Source organism: Pan paniscus, chromosome 12 (assembly GCF_029289425.2).
Source record: "Pan paniscus chromosome 12, NHGRI_mPanPan1-v2.0_pri, whole genome shotgun sequence".
Lineage (NCBI taxonomy): Eukaryota > Metazoa > Chordata > Mammalia > Primates > Hominidae > Pan > Pan paniscus.
Window position 1 is genome coordinate 93,134,602 of NC_073261.2, and position 15,473 is coordinate 93,150,074.

At 38.4% G+C, this 15,473-nt stretch overlaps 1 protein-coding gene across 20 annotated transcripts in view; it reads right to left on the reverse strand.

Moving 5' to 3' along the window:
- LTBP1 (latent transforming growth factor beta binding protein 1) overlaps window positions 1-15,473 on the reverse strand; it is a 452,205-nt gene that overhangs the window by 33,206 nt on the left and 403,526 nt on the right. For all 20 annotated transcript variants that reach the window (XM_034952914.4, XM_034952918.4, XM_063594991.1 and 17 more), the window contains 5 exons: window positions 5,812-5,994; window positions 5,055-5,138; window positions 3,051-3,179; window positions 2,213-2,353; window positions 1,076-1,246 (listed from right to left, as the gene is read on the reverse strand). In XM_034952914.4, the coding sequence (XP_034808805.2) occupies window positions 1,076-1,246; window positions 2,213-2,353; window positions 3,051-3,179; window positions 5,055-5,138; window positions 5,812-5,994 (708 nt within the window). The remainder of the gene's footprint in view (window positions 1-1,075; window positions 1,247-2,212; window positions 2,354-3,050; window positions 3,180-5,054; window positions 5,139-5,811; window positions 5,995-15,473) is intronic.

A 15,473-nucleotide genomic window follows, 5' to 3' on the forward strand; every position in this document is an offset into this window, starting at 1 on the left:
GGCTGCTATCATTGCCATCTAGTGCTTTGTGTATTTGCTCTTTATCCTTGGCTATTCATTTTCTTCTTACGGGAATTCCCAATTATTTTCTCTTTCATGCTACATTGGTTTTAAGTTATTTCTAAGCTGCAAAGCTAATTTTCTAAAGAGCTTGAAAGAAATATTCTAATTGAATTAACTAAAAATTAATGCATTTCCTCTTTTCAAGCAATTTTTCCCCTCTCGACCATTCTGAGAATATATTCATAATAAACTCCTTTGCTTTCTACTTGCACATGATCTTTCTAGCTTTAACAAGTCAACTTTACAAAAGGATATACTGGACACTTTGGAGTGCTTTCCTTTAATGAGAAGGTGCTATGATGGTAAAAAAGGGAAATTAGCAATCAGTGCACAACTCAACGGTCACCAAACAGCCTAGCCAGGAAGCACAAAGCCAGCACCTTCCAGGCCTCCTCCAAACTGGGAGAGGGGATGAAACTGGGAGCTTAGCCTGTCTCATCTTTTCCATTTGACCAAAGGTTTAAACCCAGATAGATCTAGAACTTGAAAGGAAAGGAGATTTGTTGAAATACTTCTTCGATTACTTTCTGTACTTTTCCCTTTTTGTTCTAACTCGTTTCTTATATCTCCACATACAGAGATTGACATGAAAATTTGGACTTTGACCTAGAATGATTTTCTACCGTCTCTAATACACATTTTGGTCTAAGTAGAAACTGTTAGGAATGAGAAGAATTGTAGTAAAAAATGAACTGCCAGGAAATATAAATTCTAAGCCTATGCCACTGATTGCTAAGTTATGTTTTTTTGGGTCATTTATCATTCATTGGGGTAATGGAATGAGAGTTTCAAAAATTAATGACAGGGTCGGGAGTAGAGGTAAACCAGGAGCCAAATGTTTATGCAATTCTGCCCTACACACACACACACACACACACACACACACACACGTGATGAAAGTAAGATATCAGGAGTGAAGGCAAAGATACAGAAGAGAATGTCAGGCTACAAAGGAGGTGAGATGAACTTGTCCCCAAAGGCCTCCTGCAGAAACCTTTGGATATGGGCTCACCTGAATCCTTCATGGGGCAGAGGGCACACTGCATGCCCCAGGCCTCTCCATACAGACAGCAGCACTCAGTGTACGTTGTCTGCTTGCCCACAAGAGGCCGGCTACACACGTACTCATCACTCAGATGTTCCCAGCACAAATCTTGGTAGACATCAGTTTCTTCTGTTTGTTCTGAAAGGGAAGACATAGTTCCATGAAAATCGCACAGTTATTCCTATTTATAAACACTGTGTTGGAAGCCAGCAAGTCTCAAAGTTTCCATCTCTATTTCTAAGAGTGACTTCCAAGTAAAAGTCTGAATCCAGTCTGGTCTTTCAATGGATCAATTCTCTGTCATCTCCAACTGGGTGTCATTCCATCAGCTGAAATTCCAGCTGCCCATCCGGTCCCGACACAATAGTTCTCTATAGCTTCCTACTTCTATATAAAATGCCCACTATCTTGCTTGTCCTTCATAAGCCATCAGGCTTCTCACTCTCCTAATCTTCACTTTTTCATTTACTCCTGTCAAACCCTACCATTTCTTTCCATGTAACAGCTATTGGATTCATGCCTTCTTATCCATTTAATCTGCCAAAGCCCTGGACTAGTGACCCTTCATCCTAGAGTCTTTAATTCCTACCTTTCAATTGACCTCATCCAAAGCAGTCTCCTGAGGTGAATGAGAGATTATGCCAATTATCAGCGGCTTTTTGCCAATTATCAGTAGCATCAGGGAGGACAGGAGTTTGTCAGTGGACTTCAGGGCTCTCCACCACCCTGTTGAACTCCACCCTCTGTTCTGCTGAGCCTTATCCACATCCTCCACTCCGCTGAGTGCACCTAATTATCTTTCCCTGAATTACATTTCCCTCAGCTGCCTCTGCAGGTTAGGGATGATGAACCCTAAGCCATGGAACAACCCTGCCATCTGCTCAGCCACTCCATAGTCCATACTTAATGAGTATGTCCAGGCTATTAAATCTCCTACATACTGATGATATGCATCTTATTATTATTTCTGTAAGTATCTCATTTTAGTTATTTCAAAATACCCAAGGAATCCATTTTTCTATTTTCCAATAGTTCACATTTTAGTTAAAAGGAAAATCTTATGATAGTTATTTGCACACAGGTTTGCATCTCCTGGAAACATACCGTTTGACTCAGCCGGTCGTATACATCTTTTTTCTGACGCATCCAGGACCATGGGGTGAGTACAGAAGCAGTTGTAAGAGCCCTCTGTATTAACACACTGGCCATCAATACAACTACTGGGGTCTTGACATTCATCCATATCTTAAGAGCAAAAAAAAGTATTACTAAAGAAAATCAGCCATCAGTTGTACCTCATACACTTACCAAACTTTACACATTGCTATATTTAGTCCAGATTCCAGGGGCTGCCAAATTTTAATTAACCACACATTATCATCCAAAAGAGAGTGGCTCTGTCTATAAAAATGTAAGCTGCTCTGACTGAAAAACAACATTGCTGCTGTTGCTGCTGACATTAAATAAGGAAAGAAAACATCCATGAACAGGATATGCTTAGAAATTTAAGATTAAATGGCTCTTTATGATAACTTTTAAAATTATTTCCTTTTGCTATGTTTTTCTGCCTAGTGTATATGGTTTTCTGCTTAAGCATTAACGTCTGGGTCAGTATGTAAAACGGCTCTCACTTGCACGGTATGAGTGATGAAACAGGAGGTTCCACAGACCAAAAGAACACTTCAGTTATACCAGTGGCCTGAATCATAATTCCACAGTGAATATTAACTCTTTGTTTGAAATACATTCAAACAGTAGTCTGGAGGTGGTTTTTTCTTTTTATTTTCTTAAATTGTGCTTAAGAAAAAGATCCCTAAAACATTTACACATCTTTTCAAAATATGATTTAGATTCAAGGAAATTGTTTTTACTACATAGCATAGTTATTTTTTCCATCTGTATATTTTCACAGTACACCATACTATATCCCCTTAAAGCTTACCAAAGCACTGCAGTTTCACAGGATCATAGTACGTCCCTTGCTTACAGTAGCATTCATACCCAGGCCGAGTGTTCAAACAGAAACCATTTTTGCAGATTTCTTGTCCAAAAAGTAGGCATTCATCTGCATCTATGGGGAAAAAAATTGAGAAATACAAAAAGGAGTTAGGTTTGATCTTTCAATTAAAAAGAGTCTAACCAGATTTGGGGCTTTAAGTTAGATATTATAATATTTACATTCCAAAGAATCCTACACAAACAGCAATATAACCTTCTTAAAATAAGGCCTAATTGGCAGGCATAAAAACATAAACAGATGTAGTTTGTCTGTGATATTTGAGAAGCAATGCCCAAAACATTATAGGAGAAGTGTATTTGTAAATATGGTTTCTGAGATGCTACCTCATATTTGATGAAATGGTCTATGGTTCCATAGTGGCATCAACAAAAGGATATATACCTTTTAAGAAATGTGTTCTGTAATGTATATTCTGGCCCATTCACTAGTTGAGATGTAGAAAGTTTCCAATAAAGTTTGGTGGAAGTTGAATGCAAGTCTTTCTTGAGGATAAAAGAAAGCACAAGTTGCTGAGGGGGTTAGCAGACACATTCCCCCACAGAATTCATAGCTTTTGCTATCTCAGTTTACTCAATGATAAATTGGAGACAATAGGAACACCTACCTAATAAGAGTGGAAGGATGAAATGAGATAATCCATGGATAGGACTCAGTATATGCTCTGGCATAAGCAGATACTCAAAAGTGTTATCTATTGCTTTTACTGCTATTATTAGCATTAGTTCTAGCATTTTAGAGCTAATGCCATCTAGTCCTCATTTTACAATCTGAAGACTCCATAGATGACTTGCTTAAAGTTAACACAGATGGAAAATGGCAAAGTCAAGCCTAGAACATATGGCTGGTTGGATCTGAATCCAATCTTCTTCCAACCATTTACAGCACTGCTAAAATAGGAAGACGAGGAATTTATTTTCATATAAAAGAGAAGATGAATTTATGGTGAAATCAAAGCTCTGTACCTTAATATGAAGTGAGATTTAACTACATCCCTGCAAAAACATAGTAATGTATATTTGTGAATTTGGAAACCATTCAACACATATTATAAACCAAATCTCATTATTTAATTGGACCAAATCATAGATGTATTTAAAAGAACACAAATGGAATTTCTTATCCAGCTACTGAATTATACCATATTATTCAAACACTAGTTTTCCAAAAACGGACAATAAAAATGATTTTACAGTGTGTTTCCCAGCTACTTACCAGTCTTCAGTATTAAACTATAAAGGAAAAAAAATCACTTTGTATATAAAAGGTAATATCTCTATCATGAAAATGTCAAAAGTGAGTGGTTAATGAGGAAATATTCATACATGTGGATATTCACCAAAATTAAAAGGCCGCACATTTATTTTAGAATTATGTAACAGTAGCATCAAATACACAAAACATGTCTACTTTGGTTGTCTTCTCTTCCATTTCTCATTATGAACTTGTGCACACTGGTAAAAGGCTCCATAACGGTAGGATAAAGTCTAAAAATACAAGAACCTTAGCTTTGTTGATGACCATAAAGACAAACAGTGGTCAAATTTATATGATCATAATTGATATGATTTCTATTAAGCATCTAGAATAAAATATTTAGTAAGTATCTACTAGGTACAGAATTTGTTAAGTACTTTCAGATATATATCTTATTTAATCATTATAACCTTTGAGAAATTATTCCTATCTCAGGGATGAAGAGACAGAAACTCGGAAGTTCACCTCCCAATGTCTACCTCCGAGCATCATACAGTTTGTGTTCTGACTGCAAGTCCATGGGGACTTTCTTTTAATGGTAGAATTAAGGACTTTGTAATCAGTTTTCATGACTAAAAAGAACTCTAATTCTGTGAAACCCAAGCCATGTTTTCACTTGAATATCTGACATGTACACAATGTGCTGAAAATTTGTTTCCACTTGATTCTGACCTTTATAGTTCTCACCACCAGCTTCAGAAGATTCTCCAGCAGGCACAAAACCTTTCCCTTTGGGACACATTTCAGTGAACTCAGCTGATTTTAGAAGAGACAAAACCAAGAAAAGAAATAAGTTGAAAAAAAAAAAAAAGATTCAACATCTTCCATGAATGCATGTTTCAAATTCAGTTTTGCTTTCTCAGACTCAGTAACTTTAAGGCAATTCCAGCAAATAAATTTAGTACAATCTCAAAAAATGATGGATTAAGTGCAAAGAAATCTAATGACTTCATAGGTTTTCTTACACTTTTTAATTTAAAAAACCTCCAAGTTCACTATTATTTTCTTACTCATGCTTTACTTGAAATTATAACTATTATTTTCCCACTACTGTGATGCATAGTATCTTAAAGGTTTAGTAAGAATCAATTACACAAAATCATAGCTTCAATACACAAGCTTTAGTTACGAATAATGCTGTATCATTGTCAGCAACAAAGACTGATTTTAATTTTAAAGTGGAATAAAACTGAATTAACTTTCTGCCAACATATCACACAGAACCTGACTGTCACAGTACACGCTGATGAAGAGAAGTTCAAGGATTCATATTAAGATGGGATGCAGGTGCTGGCTCTAGCCCTGAATGAAACTCACTATAAGGTAAGTCACCTTGAGTTGGCTGTGGGAGTGAGTGTTATCATTTCAAGGCCCAGGGACACCATGTGACCAAACACAAGTGTGACTCTACCACTAAGCGGATTCTTACCAGTTCCCAAGACCGGGCAGGGGAAGATTTCGCAGTTATCTCCCCATCCCGCGCCTGATGTACAGCAGCATTCTTGTTTCGTGACATTGGGGGCCAACACATTATCGCAGAGACTGGCGTCATTGAGATTATAGTAGCATTCTTTCTTTTCTTCTTTGGGTTGATCTACATCTACATCTAAATCTAAATGGAGTAGAGAAAGTAGAGTGACAATAGGACATATCAGAACTACCCTAAGACAACAAGTAGAGAATGCAATGGGTGAAAGAGTGACCGTGTCAATAGCATTTGCTTTATAGAAAATGCTTTCCACTTTCAGTGTCAGATTCTTCCACTTTGAGATAAAAATGCACTTGAATCCTTAGTTTTGGTGGAATTCTAACATACCCCAAGAGTGTAAATCTGTCAAAACCATTTCCTTTTACGTGAACCAATTATTTTATTCTTGTAGATTTGGCTGTGAGTAGAGTTTCCATATCTCCTTTTCTTGCCAAACATAGGGCCATTTGTTACTGAGCTATAACACCTACTTAAATCAATAAAAATTTTCCCAAATACTTGACCAGGGGTCTGAGCCCACACATAATATTTAACCCTTAGGTAGTTATTGGAATCAACCATGCTCCCAATCTTTTCTGAAGACTGCACAGAAGATAACTAGGAAAATACTGTCGTAACCTGCAGCCTATTAAATAACCTTTCATCACTGAAAAATCTAACTACTTAAATTGTTGCAAATATATGACTTTGAATGACATAATGAGTGCCAGCTAAGCCTCAGGGTAGAATTTCAAATCTGGGTTCTAGTCCCAGCTCAAGTGTGTCCTAGAGGAAAACATTCTAACAGATTCAGCTTAACCCTCTGTGTGATAAAACACGAACAAGGCGATATGAAAGAATACAGACGATAAGAACAAAATCCACCCACTTTCAGATAATAATGAAATTGACTGAACTCAACCAGATACGAAATCTTTGAACAAGTCTGTGCTTTTAAAAAATGATCACTATTTTGTGACTAGACTTGGAAAGTAGTCACATCCCTTCTCTCCTGAATACTATAGAGTTCAAATTACTGCCTATGATCCAGTTTGAATGTATTAACTGTTTTTATTTAATGCCACATCAAATAAGAAGCTGACTACTGTCATAATAATTACTTAGATTAATTCTAATGAAATATTGTCACTAGAACTCTACTATTTCCAGATTCTTGGACTCAAACTGTAAGGTCAAAAGGAAGACATTTACTGGTGAGGATAAGAGTTTAATGTCCACACATACTTACACTTACCTTTGTTTTGAAGTTAGTAGATAATTATATTAGCAGGGAAATTAAATAAATTATTTTTACAATAGCTTCCTATATGTTTATTTTTGCAGGGCCTAGTTGACAATGGAAATTTTATTAATATATTAAATAGTAAATGTGTTTCTAAAATATAAACATAAAATTCTATCAGAAAAGCTACTGCCCTTTCTCTTTCCTCTTCTGGCATTAAAAGCAAGCAAAGCAGCAGACAAACCTCTGAAATATACACTCCTCTCAGAACACAGAGTATCAGTGAGAATATAAAGATCCCTCATCCAGTTGATTCTGGCCAATTTTCTGATTATTTTGTCTTTGACAGATTTCAGCTTGGACTGTAAGTTAGCATTAATAGCTGATGACAAATGCAAACCTAGAACAAGTGTCCAGGAAAAACTCAAATGCTGATTTCTATGCAGCAGTTTACGAAGTGGTTTTAAATCATTTCCTTGTGTGTGAAATTGGGTAAAACCTGCCACTTCCCTCATCTGGTCTAGCTTGCTTCAAGTGTGCAGAGGACTGAAATTCACTTTGCGTACTCTTAACGGAAGGGATCTTCGTTAGAAGGGCCTCCAAGCTCTTAGACATGGAATTACTTAGGAAAACTAAGAGTGCGTATTTTACATTGTTATTAAATCAATTATGAACCCTATAGAAAATTTTAGAATCTCTCCCTCAACATGGTGAATAAATTGTCAGCCTGTTACTACTACCAGTTCTGCTCAATTATTTTATTCAGCTGGTCCAAAAATGTAGCTAGCTATTAATAAATAATAGTGAGAAATACAAATCAAAAAAGCAACAGGGTTTTGGTAATCGGGTTTATTCTATGGTTTGTGCTAAAAGAAGCCTCAAATTTTTTTCCCTCATGTACAAAGTTGTAAGTATGTCATGGTGTTTATTACAAAACGGAATACTTTGTAATAAGGCCTCAATGAAGATTATACTCACAGGTAATTAGAAACTATAGGCTTCTCGAGTCCAAAGCATGTCAAAATTTATAAATATATATAAATTTAAAATTTGAAATATATTTAAATATAATTTTATGTATTTTAAACACACACACATGTATAGACAAATACATATATGGTAAACATTGTTTTGTTTACTAAAATGTTTGTTACACTCACATGATACAAACTAAGAAATAAAACAATCTTTGCCTTTTTGGAGAAAGAAACAGATTATTTCCCATAAGGGAAATAATCAATAATGTAATTATAATTATTTTTTACACTGGTTGTTGTAAGTTTTGGTCTTATTTTCTAAGACATTTGAAAGTTCAATGTTTATACAGCTGAAACTGAGGGTTAGTCAAGCCCTCATCTGTGTTTGGAAAGAAATGCAAATTATTTTCTAAAAACTAGTCCACAAAGGTCATTCTGGGAAAAGCTACAATTTCCCTATCTTCCTAGTCTTTAAGTAATTAACTTCCTAGAGCATTTTTCTATTGGGATAAAACTCTGGTCAGTAAATATGTGATAATGTAATTTCTTAAAGAAACTCTTACATGAGTTTAGTTCATTGCTGCCAGGGGTGGAGGGTTTCTATATTGGAAACTAATTTTAAAAGATCAAATCAATAGCTATAGAAAGTGGCAAGCATTAAAAAATGAATACTCTTTTTCTTAAAGATATTTTGAGTAAGATTAGCTGTACTACATATCTCATGCCACAGACTTCTAAAAAATATATTACTCCTCCTTCAGTATTTTCAGATTAAGTTTTCAATTTGCATGAAGAGGCTGGCTTCACATTTGCATAAAAAGATCAAGTTTTTCATATTTTATTCTAGAGGTGTGGCCGGTAACAACAAGAAAGTTCGGTTTTGGACATTTTCTATGTTTTTTTCTGTAGGAACTTTTACAGAGGCCTTTTCATGTGATCCAGAGGGTAACTATATGAGATAGAAGGTGCTGGTAAATACAGCATCCTCACTTCCCGGAAGAGAAAACTAATGTCGGTTCCAAGTGGCCTATGTCTACTACTTTCCCCAAAACCCTTCTTTGGAGCTCAGGTTCTTATCTCACATAGCATGGGTTTGTTCTGCTTTGCCCTTTATTCTCTGTGTTTTTTTCATCTTTGAGATAAATGGGAAGAGGGCCGCAGATAATCTCTGCTGCTGGGGGTTCTGCAACAAGGCCACAAATAGTGCAATCATGTCCCCTGGCTCTGAATAGGAAGGAGGAGGTTTGAGCTGAAGGCACCACCTATACCAAGCCCTGTCTGGGAGCTACTTCTCTCTTGGTTCATCAGCCTAAAGAGGGTGTGGGCCATTTGCTTGAAGGGCCGTTTCCAACTTTAGTGTTTCCCCATACATGTCTAATCTTAGGAATTAGTGTTGGGGTGAGAAAATCTACAACATGTAGTTGGTCAAAGTGGACATGAGCTTTTTAAATGGGCTCTCCCTTTCCATTTACAATGTGTTCTGAAGGTTTTTATGAGCTAATCTTCTCTGTACCTTTTTGTAACAGTCAGAATTATTACAATGACCCAAGAGTAACACTGCTAATACACATGAGTAAATAGTTACCCCCAAAGAAACGCTGCCTATAGTCCTGAAAAGAGATCAATGGATAAAACTGTGTGTGTGTGATGATGTTCAGTAAATTACTTTCAGCAGAATTACCCAGGACACTTTATTTCCTTTTTTATTTTAAAAATGCTACAGGCATTAATGTTTTAATGAGAAAGAATTCTGTAATATTTCAAGGAGATGTCAAGGAAAACTTAGAAATTCATATGCCTTGTTTCGAGTTTTCTCACACAAGAATTCGGAAAATGAGAAATGTGTTTTTTTTTTTTGAGACAGACTCTCACTCTGTTGCCCAGGCCGGAGTGCAGTGGTGCGATCCTGGCTCACTGCAAGCTCTGCCTCCCGGGTTCACACCATTCTCCTGCCTCAGCCTCCTGAGTAGCTGGGACTACAGGCACCTGCCACCACGCCCAGCGAATTTTTTGTATTTTTAGTAGAGACAGGGTTTCACCGTGTTAGCCAGGATGGTCTTGATCTCCTGACCTCATGATCCACAGGCCTCAGCCTCCCAAAGTGCTGGGATTACAGGCATGAGTCACCTCGCCCGGCAGACATTTCTTATCTTAAAGCTTGAAACTTAACATCTGTTTTATCTGAGTTCCTTTCTCAGGAAATGACTTTCAGGCCTCTCAAAGTATCAAAGAACTGAAACTCACCAGATCACCACATCCTGACAACCAGATGCTGACCCCTGATTCATCACGATTGCTTCCCTGTCCCTCCCTTGCTCCTGTTTTCTTACACATTGTTACATTTCTTCCCTGTTACATAAACCCCTAGTTTTAGTCCATCAGGGAGATGGATCTGAGACTGAGCTACCATCTCCTTGGCTGTAGCACCCAATTAGAGCCTTCTTCCTTGGAAATACTTGTGGTCTTGGTGATTGGTTTTCTGTGCAGTGAGCTGCAGAACCTAGACCAAACCCCTGGTGTTCGGTAACAGAAAGTGGATAACTTCAGATGGTAAAACATGCCAAAGCAGTCAAAGTGAAGTTTAGAAAAAAAAGCACAAGAATAAAAACACTTTAAAAGAGGATCTCTCCACATAGTTCTTGCTCTTAAAGAGATCTTAAGGAGTGAACTGGAGGCTTCACTCCCAGGACACACATGCACACCTAGGCCTCACTGCAGAGGGATGGGTAGACAAGGCTATCAGGGAAGGCTGCCTGGTGGAGCTGACATCTAGTGAAGGCATTACAAGAGAATGGAGAAAATGAGCCTGGGACAGTGAGAGGGTGAGGAGAAGAAAAAGTCGGGGATATTACTCTAGAGTGGAAAAGCAGGGAGAAGAAAAATGAGCAGAAATGGATGAATGAAGGGGCTCCTGGAAGCCAAATAAAGTACAGTGGGCCCAGCCCTCTGTATCCATGGGATTCACATCTGTGAATTCAATCAATTGCAGATCAAAAATATTTGAAAAAATAAAAAGCATACAAAAACAAATAATACAAATAAAACAACAGTATAGTGTAACAATTTACATGTCATTTATATAGTATTATGTTATTATGAGTCATCTAGAGATGATTCAATGTGTATACAGGAGGATGTGCATACGTTATATGTAAATACTACACCGTGTTCTATCAGGGACTTGAGCATCTGTGGATTTTGGTATCAGTGGGGGCCCTGGAACTAAGCCCCCTTAAATACCAAGGGATAGCTGTACTGCAGAGAAAGAAAAATGAGAGAATAGTACACTGAGATGAGTCAGAATAGGAAGCACATATGGAGATGGGGGAACGAGCAGATGACACACAACACAAACCCATAACATTCCTGACACTCGGGCATCGTGAGGGCCTGTGAGGATAAATGCATGAGTAAAGCACATCCAAAGTGACACACAAAGTGTATGGAAACGTTTAAAAGGAAATGTACAAACCATTCCTCGTCAGGTTTAGTTTATAGCAAGTTCTAGGATCCAAAATGCATTTCTAATGCAACAGTGTGAGTATATCTTGTAGTATTAAGAAGATAAAATGAGACCAGCCTTGACAACATAGTGAGACCTCGTCCTACAAAAAATTTTTAAAAACGAGCTGTGCATGGTGGCGTGGGCCTGTAATCCTAGCTACTCAGGAGGCTGAGGTGGGAGGATCACTTAAGCCCAGCAGGTCAAGGCTGCAGTGAACCATGATCGTACACTACACTCCAGCCTGGGCAACAAAGCGAGAACCTGTCTCAAAAAAATAAAAATAAATGAAGATACAATGGTGTGTGTGTGTGTGTGTGTGTGTGTGTGTGTATAGTTTTAGTTTGTCACTTTGATTGATATGTCAGTTCATTAAAACAATGACATCTCTTTTCAGAAACTCAGATATGACTTTAGGTACTATCTATAGCAAGCAGAAAATCTTATAAAAGCAGTTTAGCTTTTATACCAAAAAGATGATACCTTCTCATTGTCATCGCTGGATGTGGGAAGAAACTTGACTAGATATTTTTTTTTAAACAAATGAATGTATTTTCCTCAGCCTTACCTACATTTATGGTATAGATTCATTACAAAAACACAATACGACCTCAGGAGTTTTATGGCCTTTTACAATATTTGCATTATAAATACTGTGGTCTTATTTTCTTTAATATTTTTTTCCTACCAAAAGTCTTGTTTTTCCAGTCAGAAATAATTTTTATAAGTCTTTCAATGTTAAATTTATTTAACAGATTAACTAAACACATTTTAAAAAACAGACTCTGCCAAATATAACAGTTGACTGATTGTTACATGTGGTTTCCTGCCTTTAAAAAATGTGTACATGCACGGCCGGGTGCGGTGGCTCACTCCTGTAATCCCAGCACTTTGGGAGGCTGAGGTGGGAGGATCACGAGGTCAGGAGATTGAGACCATCCTGGCTAACATGGTGAAACACCGTCTCTACTAAAAATACAAAAACAAAATTAGCCGGGTATGGTGGCGGGAGCCTGTAGTCCCAGCTACTCGGGGGGCTGAGGCAGGAGAATGGTGTGAACCTGGGAGGCAGAGCTTGCAGTGAGTCAAGATGGCGCCACTGCACTCCAGCCTGGGTGACAGAGCCAGACTCAGTCTCAAAAAAAAAAAAAAAAAATGTGTACATGCACAAAACCTGTAGTGTACCTCTCTAGGAAGGGAACAGGGATGCTGTTTGAGTTCAATTGTGAGAACTACCAAGATGAGTTGTATTCTGTGTTCCTTGACAGTGGGGAGATGTTCTTTTTTTCTTTTAATTTAACCTCTTCTAATTTAACTCAAGCAATCTGAAGCAGCACTTCCTACATGGAAGTGTGAATAGACATTTCCTCACTTAAGTGTGGCCCTATTAAATCTTTAAAAATATGAAAAATTATTTTTATTCCGTAGAAGTAGCTAGGAATGGGAGGGATGGGTTATGAAAGGGACATGTGCTTCTAATGTGGAGAGGCAATTTATTCAACAGTTACTGTCTACCATCCATCAGGCGCCGTGCTAAGCAGTGAGCTGTTTTGCAGTGGATGCAGAGAGAATAAGACGCAGAGACTGTTAGCCACAAAAGCAAGGCGTGTTGAGAGCAGAGAGGCAGAATCCTGTAATTCCATCTTGGGGATTTGGGGAATGTGTGACAACTCGGTGACAGTCAAGCAGACTTTTAAAAAGGCTTGAGAGATATTTCAGGAAAGGCCAACAAGAAGACGGGCACAGTGGCTCACGCCTGTAATCCCAGAACTTTGGAAGGACGAGGCAGGCAGATCACTTGAGGTCAGTAGTTCAAGACCAGGCTGGTCAACATGGCAAAACCCCGTCTCTACTAAAAATACAAAAATTAGGTGGGCATGGTGGCACAGGCCTGTAATCCTAGCTACTAGGGAGGCGGAGGCACAAGAATCACTTGAACTCAGAAGGTGGAGGTTGTGATGAGCCAAGATCACGCCACTGCACTCCAGCCTGGGCAATGGAGCAAGACTCTGTCTCAAAAAAAAAAAAAAAAAAGAAAGGCTTACAAGGGGGAGGGCGCAGCAGGTAGAAGAGTTAGTAGTGGCAAAGTCATCATCTTGGGAAAGCATAATTATTTGGGGTAACCATGAGCAGGGCACGGGCTTGGATGTAGGTATGAGGAGTGTAGGACAGAAAGCTAAACAATCCATTTACATTACAGAAGATAAAGGGTATTGCTGCCCTGCTAATGCATTTGGATTTCATGCTATAAAGCAGTGGTAAGCAGTTGAAAGACTGAACGATTTAAACCGGTATCTATGTTTTGAAAACATTAACTCTGGCAGCAGTGTTGCAGGAATTGGTGAGAGAGGCGAGGAGAGAAGGTAGGAGGCTACTGCAATGATCCAGGTAAGTGATGCTGAAAGACTGACCCAGGGAAGCAGCATCCGGAACAGGGAGAGATTTGAAGGACACCCTGGAGGTAGAACTGGCAGGATATTATGATGGACTGCTTGGATGACGAATGGGGAGACAAAAAAAAGTATGACTTCAGAATTTCTAGTATCGATGTCTAGCAATTAATAAATAGACACAGTTGGGTGCAGTGGCTCACGCCTGTAATCGCAGCACTTTGGGAGGCCGAGGCAGGTGGATCACAAGGTCAGGAGTTCGAGATCAGCCTGACCAACATGGTGAAATCCCGTCTCTACTAAAAATACAAAAATTAGCCGGGCGTGGTGGTATGCTCCTATAATCCCAGCTACCCAGGAGGCTGAGGCAGGAGAATCACTTGAACTCAGGAGGAGGAGGTTGCAGTGAGCCAAGATCACGCCACTGCACTCCAGCCTGGGTGACAGAGCAAGACTCCATCTCAAAAATAAATAAAAATAAATAAATAAATAGACACAAGGAGAGGAAATGGTGATTAATTTAGGTTTGAATAACTGTCAGCCAGAGAGGCTTACAAGACACCCTGGAAGAAAAAGTCCAATAGGCAGCTGGAAATAGGAGCATGACACTCAGAACAGAGGTGGGGGCAGAAGATATTTACTTAGCAGGCAACGTCATATAAGTAATGGTTGACTCCAAAGCAGATTAAATATCCCAGGGGAATAACATAAATAAGAAGACAGCTAAGCATGTAACTGCCTGGGATGTTATTATTTAAGGAATGGACAGGAGAAGAACAACTTGAGAATGAGACAGGAAAAGACTAGTCCAAGATGCAGGAGGATGCAGAGAACAGTAATGTAATGAAATCAATCACAGGGCAAAGACGGGGGAAAAGATGAAAAACCACTGTCAAATGTTTCAGAAGACGACTCTGGGATGAGACTAAGGAGTTTAGCATATAGAAGCTCACTGACGGCTCACTTAGATGAAAAGTCAGAGGGCCTGATTTCAGTGCACTGAAGGTCAAATGGAAGACGGTTCTGTTGAGACAGGGGAATATGGATGTCCTTTCAGAGTCCAGAGGTCAATATGGTGACAGATATTGGATGGTGATACTGCAGGTGACTTTTTAAAAATTTACTTTTGTATTTGCCAATTTTCTATGATTAATGTGTATTATCTTAATAATGAAAAACAAAATGAGAAAAGCCAATTTTGAGAAGAATTTGATGTCTTGTTGTCCACAGCCCTAAAATTAGAAATGGTGAAGTGAAAAGATCCTGAGTTGGGTTCCTGGACCAATTCTGCCATTCATTAGCTATATAACCTGAAGAATGACATCTCAGATGTTTCTCTGGGCCTCAGTGTCTTTACCTATAAATAAAAAAGTTGAGCTGGAAAATCACTAAGGTGGTTTCTAAATGCAGAAGTCTAGGATATAGCTCATGATGTGGGAATAAGATGTATTAGCGAACTGTATTAGCGAAAACTGATATTTAAAGAAATCCTATGATAAATTATTGAGTAA